Source organism: Schistocerca nitens, chromosome 1, assembly GCF_023898315.1.
Source record: "Schistocerca nitens isolate TAMUIC-IGC-003100 chromosome 1, iqSchNite1.1, whole genome shotgun sequence".
Classification (NCBI taxonomy): domain Eukaryota; kingdom Metazoa; phylum Arthropoda; class Insecta; order Orthoptera; family Acrididae; genus Schistocerca; species Schistocerca nitens.
This window is the reverse complement of record NC_064614.1, coordinates 1,298,753,548-1,298,777,411: the sequence shown is the minus strand read 5'-3', so window position 1 is coordinate 1,298,777,411 and position 23,864 is coordinate 1,298,753,548. Positions and strand designations below refer to the sequence as shown.

Below are 23,864 nucleotides of genomic sequence, written 5' to 3'. Positions count from 1 at the left end.
TTTGCTATCAAACTGCGTGCATATGGAACATCGTCTCAGTTATGCGACTGGATTCGGGATTTCCTGTCAGAGAATTCACAGCTCGCAGTAACTGATGGTAAGTCATCGAGTAACTGGCGTTCCTCTACGTAGTGTTATAGGCCCTTTGCTGTTGCTTATCTATATAAACGATTTAGGAGACAATCTGAGCAGCCGTCTTAGGTTGTCTGCAGATGATGCTGTCGTTTTTCATCTTGTTAAGTTATCAGAACATCTAAACCAATTACAAAACGATTTAGATACGTGTGGTGCGAAAATTACCACTTGACCCTAAATAAAGAAAAGTGTGAGGTCATCCACAGTGCTAAAAGGAATCCGTTAAACTTCGGTCACATAATAAAATCAATCAAGTCTGAAGGCCGTAGATTCAACTAAATACCTAGGAATTACAATTACGAACAACTTAAATTGGAAAGAACACACAGAGAATGCCGTGGGGAAGGCGAACCACAGACTGCGTTTTATTGGCAGAACACTTAGAAGATGCAACAGCTATACTAAACAGACTGCCTACACTACGCTTCTGTGTACTGCTGCGCGGCGTGAGATCCTTACCAGATAGAACTAGCGGAGTACATCTAGAAAGTTCAAAGACGGGCAGCACGTTTTGTATTATCGAGAAATTGGGAAGGGAGTGTCGCGGACATGATACAGGATTTGGGGTGGACATCATTAAAACAAAGGAGTTTCTCGTTGCGGCAGGATCTCCTCACGAAATTTCGATCACCAACTTTCTCCTCCCAATGCGAAAATATTTTGTTGACGCCCACGTGCACCTACACAGGGACAAATGACTGTTCCAGTGTAACCTCAAGCGCCGGCACGTCGGCCTGGATCGTTACAGTAGAGGGGGCTGTGAGACGATGTCAGCCAACTGCACGCTGACTACGACGACACCAAGACAGGAGCGGCCTCTGTACGAAGGGAACACAAAGCGCCGCTCGGCCTAGTTGCGGCCGCACTGAAGACGAGCCGTCATCCAAACGCTCTAGCCGTGACTTATGAGTTGTTTCCATGCTATGACATTGTATATACCAAAGGACATTGATTATCTGCATGTCGCCAATTGCTTACGACACCTCTTTGTGAAAACGCAAAGTTAAGGATTGTCAATTTAACTTACTGTAATAAACGCCATTAATAAGATTTGCTTGAACTGTTGTCTAGTGATCCGAGAAAACAGCTGCCTAGGCACCCTACATTAGACGAGTGGGCAGGATACAACAATGATCACACAATAAAATACACACATCAAAAAATGTTTTGCATCACCCCGGTTCCCAGAACTCGGGAAGATAGATGTTGACTGACGATACTGTATCACAGACACAGTCCCTTAGACTGTTCAGAGATGCCACTAAACCCACCCAAAGATGTAACCAACCATGCATGAGCAGCGCCTGTTAGACGAAGGCGGTCCGACAGCCGATCAGTTCCAGTCATTCCGCCAGGAAGGGAGTATATGGCTCGTGTTGTCAACAAGGGAACTGTCAAGGCGTTTCGGAGTGCATCAAAGCGATGTTGTTCGGACGTGGAGGAGATACAGAGAGACGGGAACTGTCGACATGTCTCGCTCAGGCCGCCCAAGGGCTACTACTGCAGTGGATGACCGCTACCTACAGATTTTGGCTCGGGGGAACCCTGACAGTACCGCCACCATGTTGAATAATGCTTTATGAGCAGCCACAGGACGTCGTGTTACGACTCAAACTGTGCGCAATAGGCTGTATGATGCGCAACTTCACTCCCGACGTCCACGGCGAGGTCCGTCTTTGCAACCACGACACCACGCAGCGCGGCACAGATAGGCTCAACAACATGCCGAATGGACCGCTCAGGACGGACATCAAATTATCTCCGGCGACGAGTGTCGCATATACCTTCAACCAGACAATTGTCCGAGACGTGTCCGGAGGCAACCCGGTGAGGCTGAACGCCTTAGACACATTGTCCAGCGAGTGCAGCACGGTGGAGGTTCCCTGATGTTTTGGGGTGGCATTATGTGTGGCCGACGTACGCAGCTGGTGGTCATGGAAGGCGCTGTAACGCCTGTACGATACGTGAATGCCATCCTCCGACCGACAGTGGAACCGTATCGGCAGCACATTGGCGAGACATTCGTCTTCATGGATGACAATTCGCGCCCCCATCGTGCACATCTTGTGAATGACTTCCTTCAGGATAACGACACGGCTCGACTAGTGTGGGCAGCAAGTTCTCCAGACAAGAACCGTATCGAAGATACCTGGGATTGACTAAAAAGGGCTGTTTATGGACGAGGTGAACGACCAAGCACTGAGACATCTACACCGAATCGCCGTTGAGGAGTGTGACAATCTGGACAAACAGTGCCTTGATGAACTTGTGGATAGTATGTCACGACGAATACAGGCATGCATTAATCCAATAGGACGTGCTACTGGGTATTAGAGGCACCGGTGTGTACAGCAATCTGGACCACCACCTCGGAAGGTGTCGTTGTCTGGCGGTAAAACATGCAAAGTGTGGTTTTCACGAGCAATAAAATGGGCGGAAATGATGTTCACGCTGATCTCTATTCCAATTTTCTGTACAGGTTCCGGAACTCTCGGAACCGAGGGGATGCAAAACGTTTTTTGGTGTGTGTAGAAATCAGAGCTCGCATGGAAAGATATAGGTTTTTTTTTTTTTTCGTGCTCTGTTCGAAATTTGAATAACAGAATTATTGTGAAGGAGGTTCGATGAACCCTCTGCCAGGCACTTGTGTTGGTTGGTTGGTTTTGGGGAAGGAGACCAGACAGCGAGGTCATCGGTCTCATCGGATTAGGGAAGGACGGGGAAGTCGGCCGTGCCCTTTGAAAGGAACCATCCCGGCATTTGCCTGGAGCGATTTAGGGAAATCACGGAAAACCTAAATCAGGATGGCCGGACGCGGGATTGAACCGTCGTCCTCCCGAATGCGGGCACTTGTGTAATTTGTAGAATAGCCACGTAGATGTAGGGCGTCTCCCTGAGCGAGATTCGACTCCAGCGTGTTCTCGGCCGTCCAAAAAATGATCTGCGCCAGTGAAAAACTTTTACTCTTGATAAGGAATGTTCTCCACAGGCTTGTTTCACCTTTTCAAAGGTCACACTTGCGGCCTGCCCAAGTTTAACACAAAACTCGATGGCATAACGTTGCTCTAAATTCTGCTATTCCACTTTCGTAACACACAACAAAAACGCAACTTCACTAATGGCGCTCTCAAAAATCACGTGATGGCTGCACGGAGCTGAGATTCTGACTGAGCGTCTGGAAGGGCTGAACACACCGGTCTAAATGAGTACAGCAACACAGCGCTGCCTGACCGTTCGCAGCGTTGTCAGTCTCATTACTTTCCTCACACTCCTCGTATAAGACAAGCAGAGGCGAACTGGAAACCATTCTAGCGACGGTACAGACCGGAAATGGGGAAATCCACTGACATAACAGAGGGAAGATCCTTGTGGCTCGATGCTCGGGAAGTAGCATCTCGGAAACGGCAAAGCTGGTCGGCTGCTCTCGTGCTGCTGTTGTGAGCATCCGCGAAAAGTGGCTGAAGGAAGGGGAAACCACGGGTGAGCGGCGAGGTGTCTGGTGACATCCGTGCATCGTCACAGAGCGCAGCGCTTGGGAGATCGCCCGCCGTGTAAAGCTAGGCAGACTGGAATGCTGCCCCAAGTGTTTCGGAGCACACCGTCCAGTGCACACCGTTGAACGCGGCGCTCCGCAGCAGCAGACGACTGCTCGGCGCACCCGTGTTAATCCAACGCCATCGTCAATTACGACAGCAGTGGGCACGAGATAATCGAGATCAGACCTCGGATCAGTGGAAACGTGTCACCTGCTCGGGTGAATCGCGTTTCTTGTCGCAGCACGTCGATGTCTTCCAGGTGAACGGTTGTTAGGAACATGCCCCACGCTGGTGGCGGCAGTCTCGGGTTATGGGGGCCATTCAATTGCTATTCCACGAGATTTGTCGTAGTAAGCGAAGGCACCGTGACAGGTATGGCCTACATGAACATATTTGCGGACCAGGTGCCGACCTTCCAGCAGGATAACTCCCCAGCGTGACAGTGAACTCACGTTGATGTCTTTGACACCAAAGTCACCTGATCCGAACCAGATGGAAAACATGTGACGTTACCGGGCGCCAAGTTCGCACGCACAAACCACAGGCCCGCAATTCACGTGAACTGCCTCACCGGGTCGCAGACACCTGGGCCACATACCTCCTGAAACCTAACACTGGCCTGTCGATTCCGTGGCACGTAGTATTGTTGCTATATTGCGTTCCAAAGGTAGGCAAACACTTAAGTCGGCGGTCACAATTTCATGGCTCATCGGTGTGCATCCGGTATTACACTTCCAACAACGAAACAGTGACGATGACAACTAGTTCGAACAGCCTCTGGAGCAAAGGGAAACCACGGGTGTGTCACACAAAGCACCTTTGAGTTGTGAAGAGAAACACTCCAATCACAACGGGGTTGTCACTCGTTTCGAGAACTAGTGGCAGCTTACACGTGTGCTGAATGCCAGTAATGAAAGGTACAGTTCGTAACAGATAACGAAGAACTGCAAGAAAACTGCTGCCAACCAAGGACAGGGCTTAACGACCCACGCCGTAAAAGCGCTTCTACGTACAATGCTCTGCAGAACCTCCATTACTGCGCGACTCCCACTCCTGAGACGTGGACGATCATCCCATGGAGACTGCATTTGGTTGCACGAGATGAATCGTAACTCTCAAAAGTTGTGAACAATATGTATCCTACAGAGCGTCCAAATGAAAGCAGCTTACTTCTTGACACTGGTACCTTACAACGCTTATCTCTCGTGATTTTGAAGTTCAGTACGAATTAAGACGGATTTTCTCTCTCGTATCTATACAGCGCGCAATGGAGGCTATCCTTGAGACAAGTCACTGCATACAAGCGCGTAGGATTCACGTTTCTATAGAGTTAAAATTAATTTCGTGCCATATTTAGAAGGGTTTGACCCAAACACCAGATGATGATTTCGTCTTTAGAGGGTTCTCACGGGTCATTAGAGTCTGTATTTTTTACATTGTGCCTTATGCCTGGCGAGGTAAGCAACGACATGCACAGATCAGGTTCCATTAGCAAATGCTATATAAACATAAAATAAGTTTTTGTTAAAATTTGTCTGAAAATCAAGCACAAACGAGAATTTGTAGCAATTACATAGGTGTACCACTAATGGATCAACTGAAAGGAATAAGAAACACCCGAAACTCAACACTGAACGGACCGCTCAAACATATTTAAAATATTTAAAACACCTTACCCAACAGTTCGCTTATGCGTCCGGACAACACACGCAACATCATGATCGCATCCACACTCATCTTGTTACTTAAGATATAGCCAAGGTCTTGATCTACATAAAAAGCTGTGCTTTTCTTCCGAGAACAAATACGACTGTAATGTGGGGTAGCAAACCTATGGCACAGGTTTTAGAATACGCTAAAAGTGTAGTTTCTCCCGGCGGGAGTTGTGGTCATTTACGTGTATAATACAGAATATAACCCGACTAATATAACAATATTGAACCAACATTCCTCTAACGCTTAAAATAATCTTGTAATGTGCTTGGAGGTATAGATTTAAATACGTCGATAACACTTTTCACTTACAGACGCTTTTCTTTTTACCCAGTATATATAAGGCGAACAGATTACCGCAGTTTTTTAATTCGAGAACGTAATTCGTTTTAGGCACTAGCCGTGTTCACCTAAAATTTACCGACCAGCTCGCCACTGCTAAGACGAGTGAAAAAAAGGGGACGCGGAAAGAAAAATTTGCTATATTTCAGGAGCATTCTGCTATATTGATTTATGAAAACAACGATAAACTGATGTTCCCCGTCCCCGGTTAGCTTGGTGGAAAGATATCAGACGTTACCATGATCTTTTTCTTTTCGTACTTAACTATTTTCTCGGCATTAAACTTTTAAAAACGAAAATATGTAGCGACAGCACATCGAAAAATGTTACACAGTGATTTCCGGAATCTTGCACCGTGAATCGTACACGGGGAATTTCAATTGCTGTCCGTGGTAAAGCGATTCGTGATTTAAAGCTTGGCTACGGAGCGAGTCGTGGATCGGTCGACCTGTGCAGTCAAGTTGGCAACGGGCCTCTGATGCGGTGAGGTTCTAACCGCAAAAATTAACGAGGCGCTAGAAATTGATAATTCGACATTTTTTGAGTATTCTCATTCTCAGTGTCACATAGCTTGTTTGAGTAATGCCAGCTGTTTGGAAGAAAAAACAAAAAAACGTCGTCTCCTTCCGAAGAGAATTTCAGTTCGCCGAACCAGTTACTAAAACGGCCGAGAAGGAGAAAAGATTGGAAACACAAACCTAAACCACGAGAACCAACTGTTACACGTCATCATGCTCATGACTGACACTTTTGAGCTTTTCCTTGCAGCCCTACGCCTATGCAATCTACCTAGGTCGGGTAATACAGATGTTCTTCACTGCCCTTCCACTATTTCAACGCCGCTCAGTTAGATTTCAGCGTACTAAACGAATGTTTCAGACTTTATCCTTCTTTCCACCTTCAGATCCTTTTTCTGGACTTCGCATTGCTCTTGATTACGGAAATTTCACGTGTCTTACAACTTAAACTGGTGGATCAGTTTTGAGTGCCAAGTAACAAACCGGACAAAAATTGCGGTAAAAACATATGAAAGTAGTAATGATGCATCAGATGATTCACTGCGAGGCTGCTAGCTGTGAGAGTTAATGGAACATGAGAATATGAGTCTTCAAGATCTGCTGGTTATTTGTGTCTCCGTGTGTGTACATAGTAATAGGGTTTCTGCCACCATTATTGTATTCACAATAAGGCGTTTCTCATTGGCGAGGTAAATCAACACATCGTCTTCGTATATTCTGTTGTACTTATCCGTCCTTTCCAGGTATCCTTTTGCCCCCTTCATCTGTGTTGTAGCGCTTTGTAACACTCTTGTTTCCTTTGTAATTTCCGCTGCTGCCCCAAGCTCAATGGAAAACTTCCTTTGTTATTCTACTATTTTGGTAACTTCTTCGTTACTAACCTTACACGTATCTGTATTTTAAAATAATAAGTATTTATCTAGCTATGAAAACAGTAAGTGTATTTTCTTGAGCAAAATTCAATAATTTTTATCATGTTGTGGACAACACCTGATTAACACCAATATTGAGCTGCTGCACGAGTTCGTAGCTTTTTTCCATTAGTTTAATAAACACAGCAGATACACATAACCAAGACTTCAGTCGTCAATTATATATTCTCCTGCAGTATTTACACAGATTCCGCGACCGTAGAAATCAAGTGGTTTTGAGGCGAAGAACTCGTTCCTCCATGCTCGGAAAGCATTTTCATCTGGAAAGGTAGTTTCTTCGAAGGTTGTTCGATAGAGAGCGGGAAAGGTTAAGCTCTGAGGGCGCAAGCTCAGATTAATAAGGTGTGTGCGGAATGACTTCCCAACCGTATAGCGTTTTTTGGTCAGTCTAGCAGAATGAACTGTCGTGGAGAAGCATGACTTCAGGCAGTCATTGTGGTTGTTCTTCGATTGCGTCTGCAAGACCTCTCAGTTGTTTGGCAATAAACGTCACTTCGGGCAAGCAACTGGTACTATACTAGACAGTCGCTGTTCCACCACATGCATAAAAAATACCTTTTGCTCATGTGCGCAGGTCTTTGTACGGGAGTTGTTGCTTCGTTTGGGCTCAGCCATTCCCTTCTTCCCTAACATAAGGAAACCATTTCTCGTAATGACACAAGATAGCAATAGTCGTTGTTCACGAGCATGTAGTGACGCACATATGGCTACCCGCTGATTTTTGTGATTTTGGCTTGGAGCATTCTGTATCCAAACACTCGATTTTTTTAACCTTGCACGTAAATGACGCACGATGGTGGAATGACCACAGTTATTCACATTTGCCAGTACTGTTGTAGATAATTATGGACTAATGCGTTTAAATGATCATCACACCCGGAAGGTCTTCCCGGAAGTGACGTCAGTAATGTCAAAACGAGAAAGTCATTTCCCTGCCGTGTTCTGCCCAATGGCATCATCCCCTGGATGCCCCCGCTGCTATCACCCCTCTACTGAACTCAAACAGAAGAATATGTCCGAAATGTTGCGATTTCTCCACTTGGCACTCCATTTTCTAGCGTCCACAGGTCCACGCACTACGACCAAATGATAAAATGACATTGTGTAAAAAAAAAAAAAAACAGCAAAAGTGAACTACAAATAAACAGTAACAGTCGATAAATAAACCCAAAGCAACCGGGATACCAACATGCAAAACAAAAACGCAACGAACTTATGCACCAACCTAATATTAATTATCAATGTAAACCACCACAGCTGCATTTGTGGCTACTGGTGCCAGTTTTGTCTCTAATATATGTGACAACCGTACCTTTTGTATCACGATATTGGCACAACTCCGCAACCTCATGATCTAAGTGGGAAACCGCTAATGACAATAAATGTGCAATAAAACATCTGTGGTGGCTTTCGTCAATCAATATTCATATAAACTATAACTTCAACAATTATAATTTGTAGTACTGCACCGTAACTCTCGTTTCATGTTTCGAGTATAACAAAGTTTTGGTGATTACCTGACTCGGACTACAAAAGCACGTGACCATAACCTTGCCTGATAAAATACACTAGTAATATAGAGCGTTGAGATGAATGACATGATCTGCACAGGACTGAACGACGAAAATTACTACAATAAAATTGTAGCTCCATTCTAGTAATGTACAATCCATCTATCTCCGTCTGCACTGAAAAAACTGAAGTGATGCTGCGCTCGGTTCGTAATTGTAACTGCAGGATTTTCCTCGGTAATTTTCGCAACCAACGGCGCGTTCCGGTATCTACGCGACCGTAATTTATGCCACTAATGGCAATTTACACCAATGACCGCGTTTCGGCTCGTGAGCAACGTTCTAATGCGTACATGACGTATGTGAATAAATTTTTTAAATCTAACGGTCGATGCGTGCGTACTTACAGTCTGGATTATAGTTCAGGTCAGTAACCCTTACGTCTCGATACAATTCTATTATCTGATTTCTGGTGACGTTCGAGTTTCGAAGTGTCATACTATACGGTGTACAAACACTTTCCCAGAAACATCCAGTTACTAACGCCTGATATCACTTCGCACAGGTCACACGTATGTCCCACTTTCCGTGGAACGAGTTAAATTATGCTTGTTCAGCGTAGTATATTTCCTTATACAAACTACAATTTTCATTGGGCGTCCATTTATTCAAGCACTAAGTGCAAGGGCTGCTTTAACTAAAAGCTCGCACAAGACTCAAGCCCTGCAGAATTACCACACGTACTGGAAATTAGCGGCACGTCCAGAGAAATAGGCAGTCGCCAAGAAACTTTTTTTAATTACTTACTTGCGATTGAAACAAACCAGGCGTCTACATTGAGAGGGCCTCGTAACAGTTAACAATAGATAACGCATTACTACCACGGACGCTATGGACCCTTCGCGGGAGTAGGGCCTACTAGAAGTTCAAAGACAGAGCCGTTGAAGGCAGTTCAGTGATTATTTCGCAAATAGTTCTGCAGAATTTATTTTCGCTGCAGCCGAAACAGTGTAATAGCATTCAGAATACGCTAGGAAGACGCACAGATACGCCCATTCACAGTTTCGCAAGAGTCCAAACAGCGACCAACACCTGCAGAAGATAAGTAGGGAAGTTGTCGAACAATCGTGTCAAAAATATAACTCTCTTGTAATCTTTAAAACTCGTAAACCACCAATGACCCCACTTTCAGAGGCACGATACGAGTTCATGCTGTGCTACCGAAGGCACGACTTGCTGATACTTGCCGCATAAAGGTTTGGAACAGAATAAATATTTACCGACTTATTCCGCGAGTGTAATCATGTAGCTAAAAAATGGTGTGCACGAATGTCTACATTTTGTACCGGTCAACAGAACCCCAGAAAGACGAAGACGGCACAAAATTTAAATGATTCAACATCTATAAACCAAGTGGCAAAAGCAAGAATCCATTCATAGCAGAAAATGAACATTTTAAAAATCTTATAGAGGATTTTTTAATATAAGTGCTCGCAGATTCAGTACCTATTGTACTTATTGCCATGCTGCTGCAAATGACACCCGCAAGGTATAGAACACGTTCTGCAGAATCGTAGGAAGTGTAGAAATATCGTTAAGCACAGGAATTTCTGTCAAACACAGTCATGTACAAAATATCAACCCTTAATATTACTCAGCCGCAACCAACTTAAGAAAACAGCCTTTTTATCTAAAGGTCTTAGTAGTTTTCAATTTACTGCATAACCTTCATATTACTGTATAAACAGAGATAGTGGGCAACTGACATTGCATCTGTCAGAAGCAAAGCTCTTGCAGAAGTGGCTTCCAAATTTGTTACTTGAGGTATTTGAGAATCAGCAGATGTCATATTACAGTTGAGCGATATGGTGTCTAACCATAACCCAGGAAGCCCCTCAGTATGATTTCGCGCGCTTACTGTTTACTTCAGAGCGCTAAGTATACCGGCATACTACTATAATAACTGTGTTCCTTTGTTCATAATAAAAACTGCTGTCATGATGAAATTGCTATTGTTAACTTAGCTCTCTGTTCCACATGTTAGTGACGAATTTAAAAGGTAATAAACAACCGACAAAAAAAAATCATTATCCTTGTTTGGAAAGACTGGACGCTTACCTCGACAAAACACAAAAATTCAGATTTCCTTCAAATATAATTTTATTAATGGTATTTCACATCTACTCTGCGCCGTGCTGTATGCCTTCCAAGCACGAATGACAAGTCAGCTGGCTGTTCGTAGGAGCCAAACATATTTCATGGCAAAAGCGCAAACTCAGAAACGGATCCTTACAACGTAATAACGTATATATTACTTGATAAAGGCAACGAACTGTCTCAGCTATATATTTATTATTCTTACTACACTGCAGCGCTTACGCCTTCCAAAGTATACTACAGTGGAATTTCAAACAATGACTGCACTGTCTTACCAAACTAAGCATAGCACAAAGCATTATGCTTAACAGAATTAGCATAAGTTGTAAAATAACATTGCTTCGTTTTATAAACAGTACCCAGGGAGTTAGCATAAACTTCTGTACGTATAAACTGTAAGACACATACGTCACTCCCATATTTTGACATAATATAAACATAAACAAGTACACCATTCCATGAATCATTCATTCAAAATATAAATGCTCAGACGACGTATGCATATAACTTTGATTCATTAATCCCTGAGCATAGAGTTTAAACACACTAAGCACAGTAAGACTTCAGCAAAAAACTGCAAGCAGCATCATCAAATAGTAAACAAAACACGATCCAGTAAGAATAACGGCCGTTGTTGACATGTAAGCTGTAAGCCAACAAGAGGGAGTCTACGATGCATTTCGTGACGTACTAATATTTCTTTCTCGTTGTCTCTCCAATGGCAAACACAACAAGATGCTGACAAGGATTTACAAACAATATTTGGCGGCAAGGTACTCCACGAGACACGGTTCACTGACAATGTCAACGAACGTCAGTGCCAATATCGAAGTGAGAGGAGCAGGCGAAAAAAACGGTAATTTGCTTTGACTATCTGATTTTTGTGCGCGTCTTACCTTGGAATGCAGTTCGAGGGAGTTCTATCCACTTCCCATGTGGCAAAAAGCTTCATAGGAACGGGCTTCATCCCCACGATTGGCGGCGGCTTACTCGCCTTTTCCGCCATGTTTACGCCGACTGACCAAAGATATTCCGGCCGGGCGAGATTATAGCATTGGTTTCCAAATCTTCGTACAGAGCGCGCTGAACGGATGGAGCTCCGTAGACTGCTTGTAGTGCCATCTGTTACGGACTGCGTCAATTCACAACGAGAAGTACTGCAGGAGACCGCTAATATCAAATACGCTTAGCGGCTTACCGTGTGAATTTAAACTGATTACTGTCAGCATAAACATTTAATCAGCTAATCTGCCTTTACATTGTCTCCTACGACTGGTTCGTACAGCCTTTTACGTAAAATAATTCAAGTGGTATTTAGTTTTCTTTATAAATTTAGTTCCAACTCTTATTTTATTTATTTGGAACTTATGAAAGGAACTAGATACCTAATGGGGTATTCAACAGTCATATTACATAGTTCAAACATATCCTAATTTCAGAGTATTTGTTATATCGAAACATCTAAATTAATTTGATGTGCATAAAATAATTTTCCACTAACACGCAAGAAACGTAAACAATTTACTCAAAAGATCTGCTATACAGTGTGTTTCCGTAAGTGCTTGCAAAAATGTAACAGGACATAGCGAATACTCCACTGAACAATTTGAGATGGATCGGAGCAGTCAGCGTAAGGAGATATGGAAGTAAACTTCTCTACCGCTTTGTCTAGCACTACTGTTTTTCAGTTTATCTGCAACTAACTTGGGTACAAGTTTACTGTGCTGTTCATTTATATATACATTCTTTATTTCCTACAAGGAAACCAAAAGGACGAGCCAAATATGCACCCAGTGTATGGAAAATACGATGCAATGCTCTCCGCTGCTGAAAGGCTGTGCAGGGAACGATTTCCTAACAGGCAGTATCCATCACGACGTGTGTTTATTTCTCTCGATCGACGAATGCAGGAGACTTGTTCACTGGAAAGAAGAAACGAGGGACCTGGCAACATTAGGACCACTCGCACGCTCGATTTTGAAGCGGAGGTACTGTTAAGGCGTTGCAGCGGGTTCCACAACAACTATTCATCGTGTTGGACGTGATATGGACGCTGCACATACTAGCGTGGGTCGAGTACTCCACGAACAACAATTGCACCCATATCACGCACGAGTCCATGCAGTGCTTGTGACTGATTTTGCTCCAAGGATCGCATTGTGTCAGTGGTTGCTCCAACAATGGATTGATCGACAAGATTTCCTCCAAATCGTGCTATTTACTGACGAGGTCTCTTTTGATCGTGATGGTATTTCGAACAGCACGAATAGCTGCTGTATGTGGAATGAGGAAAACCCCCACGCTGTAGTAGAGTCTCACCATTAAGTACGTTTTGCTGTGAATATCTGGGCCAGCATTGTAGGTGACAGTCTCATTGAACCATATCTTCTATTTGGTCGTCTGAATGGCCATCTCATGCCAGACAAGTGTAACAGCAGATGTTGCTGGCTTCTCTGACCCCAGGTTCCCTATCTCAAATTGTTCATTGGAGCATCCTCTAAGTCATGTTAAATGTGTGTGTTTGTCATGTTACACGATCAAGAGGCAAACATGGTACATATACAAAGTATTTTTAAAATAAATAGTATTTACCATTAGTTTATTTTAGGGAACAGAAAGTGTGCCACACTTTCACACGGGGATACAAGGAACAGTGCAACATTTCATTACCAACCTATAATATAACTGAAGGAATATATGATGAGATAAAAGAAATCATTCAGATAGTTAAGAGAGAGGAAAACGTAATAGACATGGGGGACTAGATTTAACAGTAGGAAAAGGAAGTAAAGGAAAAATATTAGGTGAATATGGACAGGGGAAAGGAATGAAAGAGGAAACCGCTGGGTAGAATTTTGCACAGAGCATGATTTGATCACAGCTAACACTTGGTGTAAGAATCATGAAAGAAAGTTGTGTATGTGGAAGAGACCTGTGGACACAGGAAGGTTCAAAAATGGCTCTGAGCACTATGGGACTTAATGTCTATGGTCATCAGTCCCCCAGAACTCAAAACTACTTAAACCTAACTAACCTAAGGACATCACACAACACCCAGTCATCACGAGTCAGAGAAAATCCCTGACCCCGCCGGGAATCGAACCCGGGCGTGGGAAGCGAGAACGCTACCGCACGACCACGAGCTGCGGACAGGACACTGGAAGGATTCAGATTGATTATTTATTGGTAAGACAGAGATTTCAAAACCAGATTTTAAATCGTAAGACATTTCCAGAGGCAGCTGTGGAATCTGACCAAAATTTACTGGTTATGAACTGTAGATTAAAACTGAAGAAATTGCAAAAAGGTAGGAATTTAAGCAGATGGGACCAGGATAAACTGAAAGAATCAGTGGTTGTATAGAGTTTCGAGGGACCATTAGGGAATGACTGACAAAAACAGGGGAAAGGAATACAGTAGACAAAGGATGGGAAACTTTGAGTGCTGAGATAGTGAAGGCAGCAGAGGATCAAGTAGGTAAAAAGACGAGGGCCAGTAGAACTCCTTGGGTAACAGAAGAATTATTGAATTTAATTGATGAAAAGGGAAAAATATATAAAAAAACAGTGAATGAAGCAGGCAAAAGAAAATACAAATGTCTAAAAAATGAGATTGAGAGAAAGTGCAAACTGATTAAGCAGGGATGGCTAGAGGACAAATGTAAGGATGTAGAAGCATATGTCACTAGGGGTAAGATAGATACTGCCTATAGGAAAATTAGAGAGACCTTGTAGAAAAGAGAACCAACTGTATGAATATCAATAGCTCACATGGAAAACCAGTCCTAAGCAAGGAAGGGAAAGCAGAAAGGTGGAAGGAGTGTATAGACCCTCAGGTCTATACAAGGGAGATGTACTTGAGGGCAACTTTATGGAAATGGAAGAGGATGTAGATGAAGGTGAGATGGGAGATATGATAGTGTTTGAAGAATTTGACAGAACACTGAAAGCCGGCCAGAGTGACCAAGCACTACAGGCGCTACAGTCACAGGTTCAAATCCTGCCTCGGGCATGGATGTGTGTGATGTCCTTAGGTTGGTTAGGTTTAAGTAGTTCTAAGTTCTAGGGGATGATGACCTGATGTGTCAGGAAGTCATTTCTGAAAGTATTTGTATGGAGTGTAGCCGTGTATGGAAGTGAAACATGGACGATAATAGTTTGGACAAGAAGAGAATAGACGCTTTTGAAATGTGGTGCTACAAAAGAATGCTGAAGATTAGATAGGTATATCTCGTAACTAATGGGGATGTACTGAATAGAAAGGGGAAGAAAAGAAATTTGTCACTGAACCTGAATAGAAGAAGGAATTTGTTGTTAGGACACATTCTGAGACATCAAGGGATCGTCAATTTAGTACTGGATGGAAGCATGTGAGTTGAAAATTGTAGAGGGAGACAAAGATATGGATACCGTAAGCAGATTCAGAAGAATGTAGGTTGCAGTAGTTACTCAGAGATGAAGAAGCTTGTGCAGGATAGAGTAGTATGGAGAACTGCTTCCACAACAATAACAACAACAACATAATCAGTATTTCATATAATCAGTATATCATGTCTGTTTATGTGCTGAAACATAATTTTTGTTTGTCTGGACAGTTATACGAATACTGTAGAATTTATGTGATGTCCAAAATGATCTCCAGTTTATGCAATTAGTAACTATTCTTGAATTGAATAACGCATCTTCCTTCTTTCCATTTCAATCTGTCAACTGTATGAGACTTTAGGGAAATCTTCGAACACCTATAATATGATCTCTCCGTTTGTCGAAATGATACATTCTGACGTCTTCGTAAGTAGAAAAGTGTCGATCCATGGGAGGTGCCTCAATTGTTTATATGTTCTCACTACATATTCTTACCTCTAACAAATATTTCTGAGTGGTATTGCTTACCTTAGTAAACTCTACAGCACTTACTGCATCATGAATCCTTAATCTTCTTTTATCCATGAACTATCTTACTTCATCTGTAATTTGGTCCTCATGATACTTGGGATGCCTGGAGCAATTTATGATGTAATATGTACATGTACACTTTGGATAAGAATGACAGTGTGGTAGATAAGTTAAAATAAACAATTCCTTTGTTGATGGTTAATTTATTCTCAATTTTTTTTGCGTGACTAGATCCCGTCTTGAGGGAGACTACTCAACGATCTGAGATGAGTAATAATATACATCACCACATGTAAGTGCTGGCAGGTTGATAGACACACAAACAAACACACGAAATTCAAGCTTTCGCAACAAACTGTTGCCTCATCAGGAAAGAGGGAAGGAGAGGGAAAGACGAAAGGATGTGGGTTTTAAGGGAGAGGGTGAGGAGTCATTCCAATCCCAGGAGCGGAAAAACACACACACACACACACACACACACACTCTCTCTCTCTCTCTCTCTCTCTCTCTCTCTCTCTCTCTCTCTCTCTCTCTCTCTCTCTCTCTTGACTGACATTAATTGTAACCTGCTTATTACAGTTATCAAGTGTGCATATGATTCACTATTTGCACTTAAAAACAGTTGCTACTTTTCCACTTATACTATTCAGTTGCTATATTGATTTATAGATACCTTTGATAAAAACAGTTGCTGGTATGTACAGTATAAATTGAGTATTGTTTTAATGTGCATTATCTTCTGCAGTGTTAAGGATTTTGTAACCCAGTAGATGATATACCAGTAAATGGAAAAGGAGAATAAATAAAAATTTTAAGGTTTGCTGATGATATTGTAATTTTCTCTGAGATGGCAAAGGAATTGGAAGATCAGTTGAATGGAATGGGTAGTACCTTGAAGTGGGGTTACAATATGATTGTAAATAAAACAAGACTAATGGAGCATAACTGAATTAAGTCAGGCAGTGTTGAGAGAGTTAGTTTAGTAAATGAGATGCTAAAAGTAGTAGATGAGGATTGCCATTTGGGCAGTGAAAGTAACTAAAATGACACAAATGAAGCACATATACAGAATGTAGACAGACAATAACCAGATAATGGGGAATATGCTAAAGCATTTGTTTGCAGTGTAGCCTTATATGGAAATGAAATGTGGATGATAAGCAGCACAGACAAGAAAATATATGTGGTGGTACAGAAGGATGCTGAAGATTATATTAATAGATCTGTTAACTACTGAAGAGATAACGAACAAACTGTGGAGGAAAGGGCTTTATGGCATAAGTTGGCTAAAAAATGGATATGTTGGTAGGACATCCGGAGGCATCAAGGAACAGTTAATTTGGTAATAGAGGTGGTGTGCATGAACATACGTGGACAGGGAAGGGTGGGGTAAAGGGGTATTGTATGGAAAGGGTTGGGTACGGTTACCAGTAGAAATGAATGTAGGGTGTAAAACTTAACTATTTTTTGTGGCTACAAAACCTGTTTACTTAACATCTTTATTATCATTGATGTTGAAATAGGATGGGTGTATCTTTGTGGCATTAATCTCCACCTGTAGGAAGTCTGGACACTTAGTATTGAAGAACAACTCATTGAGGTAATAAAATTAAAATGATATTTCTGAAGCATTTTATTGCTTTAAAAACTTACTTATTGCACCACTAAGATGACAATGTTGACCCTACCAAATCGGAGACAAAACTAGCCATACCATGGCTACTGCTGCTGGTGCTGGTTTTAGCAAGAACATGCATTGCTATAAACAGATCTTTTGAAGCTTGCAATTAAAATTTAATTAGTTTTGCAAAACAAGTTACAGAATTTGGTTCTACTACTTATTACAAAATTTGCAAATTAGTTAACAGGCTGAAAAATCATGATCATTGTAGGTAAATTAAATAAAATACCATATCATAATATTAAACACAGGTTTGATTTTTGTACTTACATGTGTCTTTACAATTAGCTGAAGAAAAGTTTGTCACTTTTACACGAACGAATTTTTTAAGTATTAGTTTCGAGATTTGTTTGCAGCAGTTGACACATATTTTCAGTTAATGAGTAGGTATCATGATGTATTAGTTATATTTCATCTTAAATATGATTCAGATTACTGATCTTCATCAATACAGTAGACTAATATCATTACAATATGTTCATTTAATTACATAACTTCTCATAAGCTTTGATTTGATTTGATTTCGTGTTCCATAGGTGCAACTGTGTTGAGTTCACGAGGATATGGAACAAGTCAATTTTTTACAAATACAATATGATAATCTTATAGCACATACAGACATTTGAGTACATAATTATATAAAAATTTATACAGTAAATTCTTTGAGTAGCAATACAGAAAAAAGAAAATACATATTACCTTAGAATCATTAAAGCACTACAGAAAACAGATACAGAGCTAAAGTTAAATAACATTCTTAGTGGCATTATGTCAACTTGTGTTATATAATATTAAAATTTTACAATTTATATAATTAAAAATTCATCTAGACTGTAAAAAGCTTTTTCTAGCAGAAATATTTTTAGTGCTTTCCTAAACTTATTCTTGTTATGAATCTCTGTCTTTATTTCAGGAGGAAGAGCATTGAAAAGTTTTGTTCCAGTGTAATGGACACCCTTTTGTGCCAAGCTCAAATTTCTATGCTCGCTGTGTATGTCATTCTTCCTCCGTGTGTTATGCTCATGTTAATTACTGTTTGGTTGAAATATCTCTATATTTTTACAAACAAAACACATAAGAGAAAAAATATATTGGCATGTAGTTGTGTATGTTTTAAGTTTTCAAAAGCTATTTCTACACGAGTCTCTTGGGCACAATCCACATACAATTCTTAAAGCTCGCTTCTGTGCAATGAACACTTTCCTTGCCAATGGCTGGTTGCCCCAAAAAATAATGCCGTATTCAATGAGTGAGTGAAAATAGCCATAGTATGCCACTTTTGCAGCGTTAGGTTCAACACATGTAGTGACAAACCATAAAGCATATGTAGCAGAGCTAAGCCTCTTGCAGGGATCTATAATATGTGAAGACCAGTTCATTTTCTTGTCAATGTGCACTCCAAGAAATTTTGTTGTTTCTATTCTTTCTATTGGCTGATTACCACATGTCACACTTATCTCTCTCTCTTTTTTCTGGTTTTTGTACAGAAATGAATAAAGCTGGTCTTACTGGAATTTAATGAGAGACCATTCACCTTGAACCAATTAACCACATCTGAGAGTATGTGATTAATGAGTTTCTCAAGATTACTATCTGTTCTACTGCTCATAAAAATTGTGGTATCATCAGCAAATAATGTAAATTTGCACGGCAGGCTTGTACATGATGGTAGATCATTTATAAAAATCAGGAATAATAGTGGCCCAAGAATTGAGCCCTGAGGCACTCCACATGTAATAGAACTCCATTCAGAATATGAGGAACGGTCATATACTCCACCTGAGCTATTCAAGACAATGTTTTGTTTTCTGTCTTGGAGGTACAACTGTAGCCAATTGCCTGCAACACCACTTATTCCTACGAATTTTGCTTTTTGCAAGAGAATCTGGTGATCAACACAGTCAAACACTTCGGATAAATCACAGAAGACACCAAGTGCTAGCATTTTTCATTAAGGGTTTCTAGGACTTCATTTGCAAGTGCATAGACTGCGTCTTCTGTTGAACAGCCCTTTTGAAAGCCAAATTGGCTCTTGCTGAGAACTCCATTCTTCATGAGATGATCAGTAATTCTTACATGTATTAGCTTTTCTAGAATTTTGGAGAAAGCTGTCAGCAAAGAGAGAGGTCAATCATTAGTTAGTTCAGCTTTATCGCCCTTCTTGTACAGGGGCCTTACAATGGCATACATAAGTCTACCGGGAACAACACCTTTCTGAAGGGAAGCATTGAAAATATGACAGAGAATGTCCCTTATCCACACATAAGACTATTTCAATAAATTACTAGATATATTATCAAATCCTGCAGAGCTCTTACTTTTTAAGGACAGGATTAAGGTGCATTTCTGAAATTGTGACCGAGCGAGGTGGCGCAGTGGTTAGCACACTGGACTCGCATTCGGGAGGACGACGGTTCAATCCCGTCTCCGGCCATCCTGATTTAGGTTTTCCGTGATTTCCCTAAATCGCTTCAGGCAAATGCCGGGATGGTTCCTTTGAAAGGGCACGGCCGATTTCCTTCCCCATCCTTCCCTCACCCGAGCTTGCGCTCCGTCTCTAATGTCCTCGTTGTCGACGGGACGTTAAACACTAATTTCCTCCTCCTTCTGAAATTGTGTTTGAATATACTGCTTGACAATGAGTTACAGCTTCAACAACATTGGGCTTGCAGCCAACCTGTTGAGTTACTGATAGGATAGTAGCAGTAGATTAGATTAGATTCAGTTTTTGTTCTGTAGACCCAAAACTGAGATGATTGTCACAGGAGTGGAGCAAAAGAGAAAGTATGACATAAAACCATAAAAAAATTTGAATATAGTAGTCACCTCCCTGATCATTTGTCAGGAGAGTGTCAAAATATGTAAATGCAATACAGTAAACAGGAATTGATAATATTTTCAGAATTACTATGCTGCCAGAATGAAACATAGTTAGGTACTTTTAATAACTTCATCATACTCTAATTACCTAATCTTGCCTGTTGTGATCAAGTGCTGACAAAACTGAAATCTAACAGACATTTTTAGTTAAGCTGGTCTGACAGTCCAGTTAAGATATTCATCTATAGATTATATGGAGGTGCCTATCAAAAAGTCTTTCAAACTCTGTTTAAACTGTGCTTTATATGAAACAAAGGTTTTAATGACTGCTGGCAATTTATTGAAAATGTTTGTTCATGAATCACAGTTTCCATTAAGTGCTCTCCTATTCTGCTTCTTTGCAAGTGCAATGGTTTTGCAGATATGAAAAGATATGCATAGGATAAATTAGCATAGAAATATGGATCAAATCAGTATACAGACTAGCAACTAGGGCAATAAACTATTCACAGTCCATTCGAAGTGACTTTTATCAGTTGCCAAGGATAACATTAAAAATAGAAGCTGGTAAGCAAAAACATTGACTGCCTGCTTAATAAGGTGTTGGTCCAGCTCTGAAACTGGCTACAGCACTGATTTTGTGTGACACAGATTCAGTGAGTCATTGGAAGGCTTCCAGAGGTATGTGGCATCAGGAGTCTATGCATATCTCAGCAATTCCTATGGTTTGTGGGTGTAAGCCAGGATGCAGTAGCATCCCTGGTGTGTATAATCAGGTTCAGGTGAGGCAATTTATTGTCAAAGACACAACATGAGTTCAGAACTGTGCTCCTCAAACCACTGTAGCATGACTACTGCCTGCTTGTGACATAGCAGTTATTCTACTGGAATGTGCCATCACCCCTGGGTAGATACCAAGCATGAAGGTATACAAGTGGTTTGCAATAATGTTGACATAGCCCACAGCTGTCAGGGTTCCTACTGTTACTACCACACGTCCCACAGAAGCCCAGATGAATCTCCCCCATAGCATAATACTGCCCTCAGAGGAATGCGTCTGTGGTGCGTTGCACATTTTGAGCAGCTGCACACCTGGATGACAGTGTTTTCGGACACAACCATCAACCTGGTGTAACAAGAAACGACCTGGTGACACATTCCCATTGAACCGCAGTCCAGTCTGAACCATCTTGTGCCCTATGCAATCATAACTGATGAGGTTGCTGGGTCAACACAATAATAAATAGAGGTAATCTGCTGCAGAGGCCTATGCTCAAAAATGTGTACTGAATGATGTGCTATGGAACACTTGTGTCTATTCCTTGACTGTACTCAGTCATTAGATTAAAGAGTGGGCAAGGTGTGGACATCCAACAACTTAGTGCCTCCGTGTGGTTTCACTGGTATTTAAATCCCTTCTGTAGGTACTCGCTGTGGTATCACATTTCAAAAACACCACACTGGCATTACAGCAACAGAAAAAATTCCCGTAAAATGCTGATAGTGGTCACATGGAATCTGGGAGACCCAATGATGCATGCACAATGAACCAACCTCCAGTGGCTCGGTACTGTGAGCACCCTCTGCCACCACAATACGGGATGGATGGCAGAATCAACTCAGCCCACCTGCACTTGAAACCACATCAATATAACACCATTGTTCATGCTTAGTACAGCAAGCCTCGCCCCAGTTGCTACTGTATGAGCTGGGATCTAGTTGTTGCTGCAGTGTGTAATGAGTTTTCATATGCTTGGAGAAATACAAGGTAAGTAAATCTTCTGCTTACTATGATTAACTTTTTTGTTAATTATGCCTGCCCCTGTTCAGGTTTCCTATGATGACAGTTGCCACACCAGTTTGTAGCACCTGTCACATTACCATTGTGTACAAAATCTTACACAACACTCACAATAGTAGTATAGTGACAGCTAAACGGCTTTTCCATTCCCAGGCACTAAGCTATAATAATCTAGTCTTTGTCAGAGTGACTTATGTCAGAGGATTTCACCATTTATGGACTGTGTCATCACTAGCATGATTTACCTCTGCTCTGTTTATATATGTTGCCACAGCATGACCACGTGGCATTCAGTCTCGCAGTAGGTGGTTGTCATAATGTTTTGGCTCTTCAGTATGTGATAACTCTCTGCTATGTTGTCTGTTATTAGCTCTGGGAAATATTCTTATTACTTGTTCTTACAAAGAAAAATTCAACATTCTTACTTTACTTAGAAGTTTACCATGGGATACTGGAAGGAGTAAAAGATTTGAAATGAGATACACTTCTAAATGCAAAACAGACTGAATGGAGCTTTTTGACCTGTTTGACTACATTTTAATTTGTTATCCAACAGAACTGATGTGAATTTTAGTATTTGAAAATCCTGCTCATGACTTACAAAAGTGTTTTACCAAGGTTGGAAACAGGAGCATATGACAGCTGAACTTTATAGGGTGTCATTTTTAGATTTTCTCCTTGCCTGTCTACTGCTAAACATACTTTTCATATTGAGAGTTATCATCTTTCCTAATAGTATTGACTAAGGAAATATCTTTGCCTAACTCTGAAGTATTATCTTTAAAATACACAAATGATAAAAAGATGTGGGGGACAGAATCTGTGGCACCTAAACAGCCTTTGGATAGATCTCTCACAATGTCTTTCTCACTAAAGATATATGAATAATCATCAGACTGTTGTTGTGCAAGGCAGTTGTTGTCTTAACCCCACTCTACAATCTGTATTCAAAAAAATTCCGGAACTTTGGCCACAAAATTTTTCAGTGTTTACCTTTTGCTTATTTTGCCTCTCCTCCTTCACAGTACTAACCCCCATAATTGATAGACCACTCCCAATGCTGTTTCCACTTCTGGAATCAGTCTTGGTAAGCCCCTTGCTGGATTATGCAAAGTGCCATCTGCAAATTTCCTTTTATCTCATCTATCATTGCAAATCTTTGTCCTTTCAATGGGGCTGTCAACTTCGGGAAAAAAAAGTCTGCAGGGGCCAAGTATGGAGTTTGGGGCAGCACAGTGATTTCGTGTTTTGTTTAATAATCATGCATCAATAGGGATAAGTGTGTAGGTGCGCTATCATGATGCAAGCACCATGAATTGTCTCACCACATTTCAGGCCATTTCCTTCTCACATTTTCTTGCAGGCATCACAACACATCCCAATAGTACTATCACTTAATAAAAGTTTGCCCTTATGGCATGAATTCATGATGAACTCATCCTTCAAAGTCAAAGATAACTATCAGCACGGCTTTAACATTTGAACTGACGAGTTTTTTTTTTTGGTTGAGAACCATTGCCGACACAGTGTGAAGACTGAACCTTGGTCTGAGCATAATAACCATAGATCCACATCTCATCACCAGTTATGATTGTGTTAAGGAACATTTCATTCTCCTTTGCACGATCCAAAAACTCTCCACAAATTGCAAGGCGGAGGTCTTTCTGGTCTTGACTCGTGAGCTGTGGGATGAACTTGGTGGCAACATGATGCATTTCAAGATGATGTTTCAGGATTTCATGACATGATCCAACTGAAATGTTACATTTTTCTGCTATCTTTTTTAGACAGTCAGCTTCAATTGGCATACACAGTTTCATTGG

At 41.4% G+C, this 23,864-nt stretch overlaps 1 protein-coding gene across 6 annotated transcripts in view; it reads right to left on the bottom strand.

Annotated features, from left to right (window-relative positions):
- The window catches only part of LOC126202245 (phosphofurin acidic cluster sorting protein 2), a 732,246-nt gene extending 720,395 nt beyond the window's left edge, over positions 1-11,851 (bottom strand). For all 6 annotated transcript variants that reach the window (XM_049936847.1, XM_049936849.1, XM_049936850.1 and 3 more), the window contains exon 1: positions 11,741-11,851. In XM_049936847.1, coding sequence (XP_049792804.1) covers positions 11,741-11,850 — 110 coding nt within the window. In that variant the 5' untranslated portion in view covers position 11,851. The remainder of the gene's footprint in view (positions 1-11,740) is intronic.
- Positions 11,852-23,864: the final 12,013 nt, after the last annotated feature.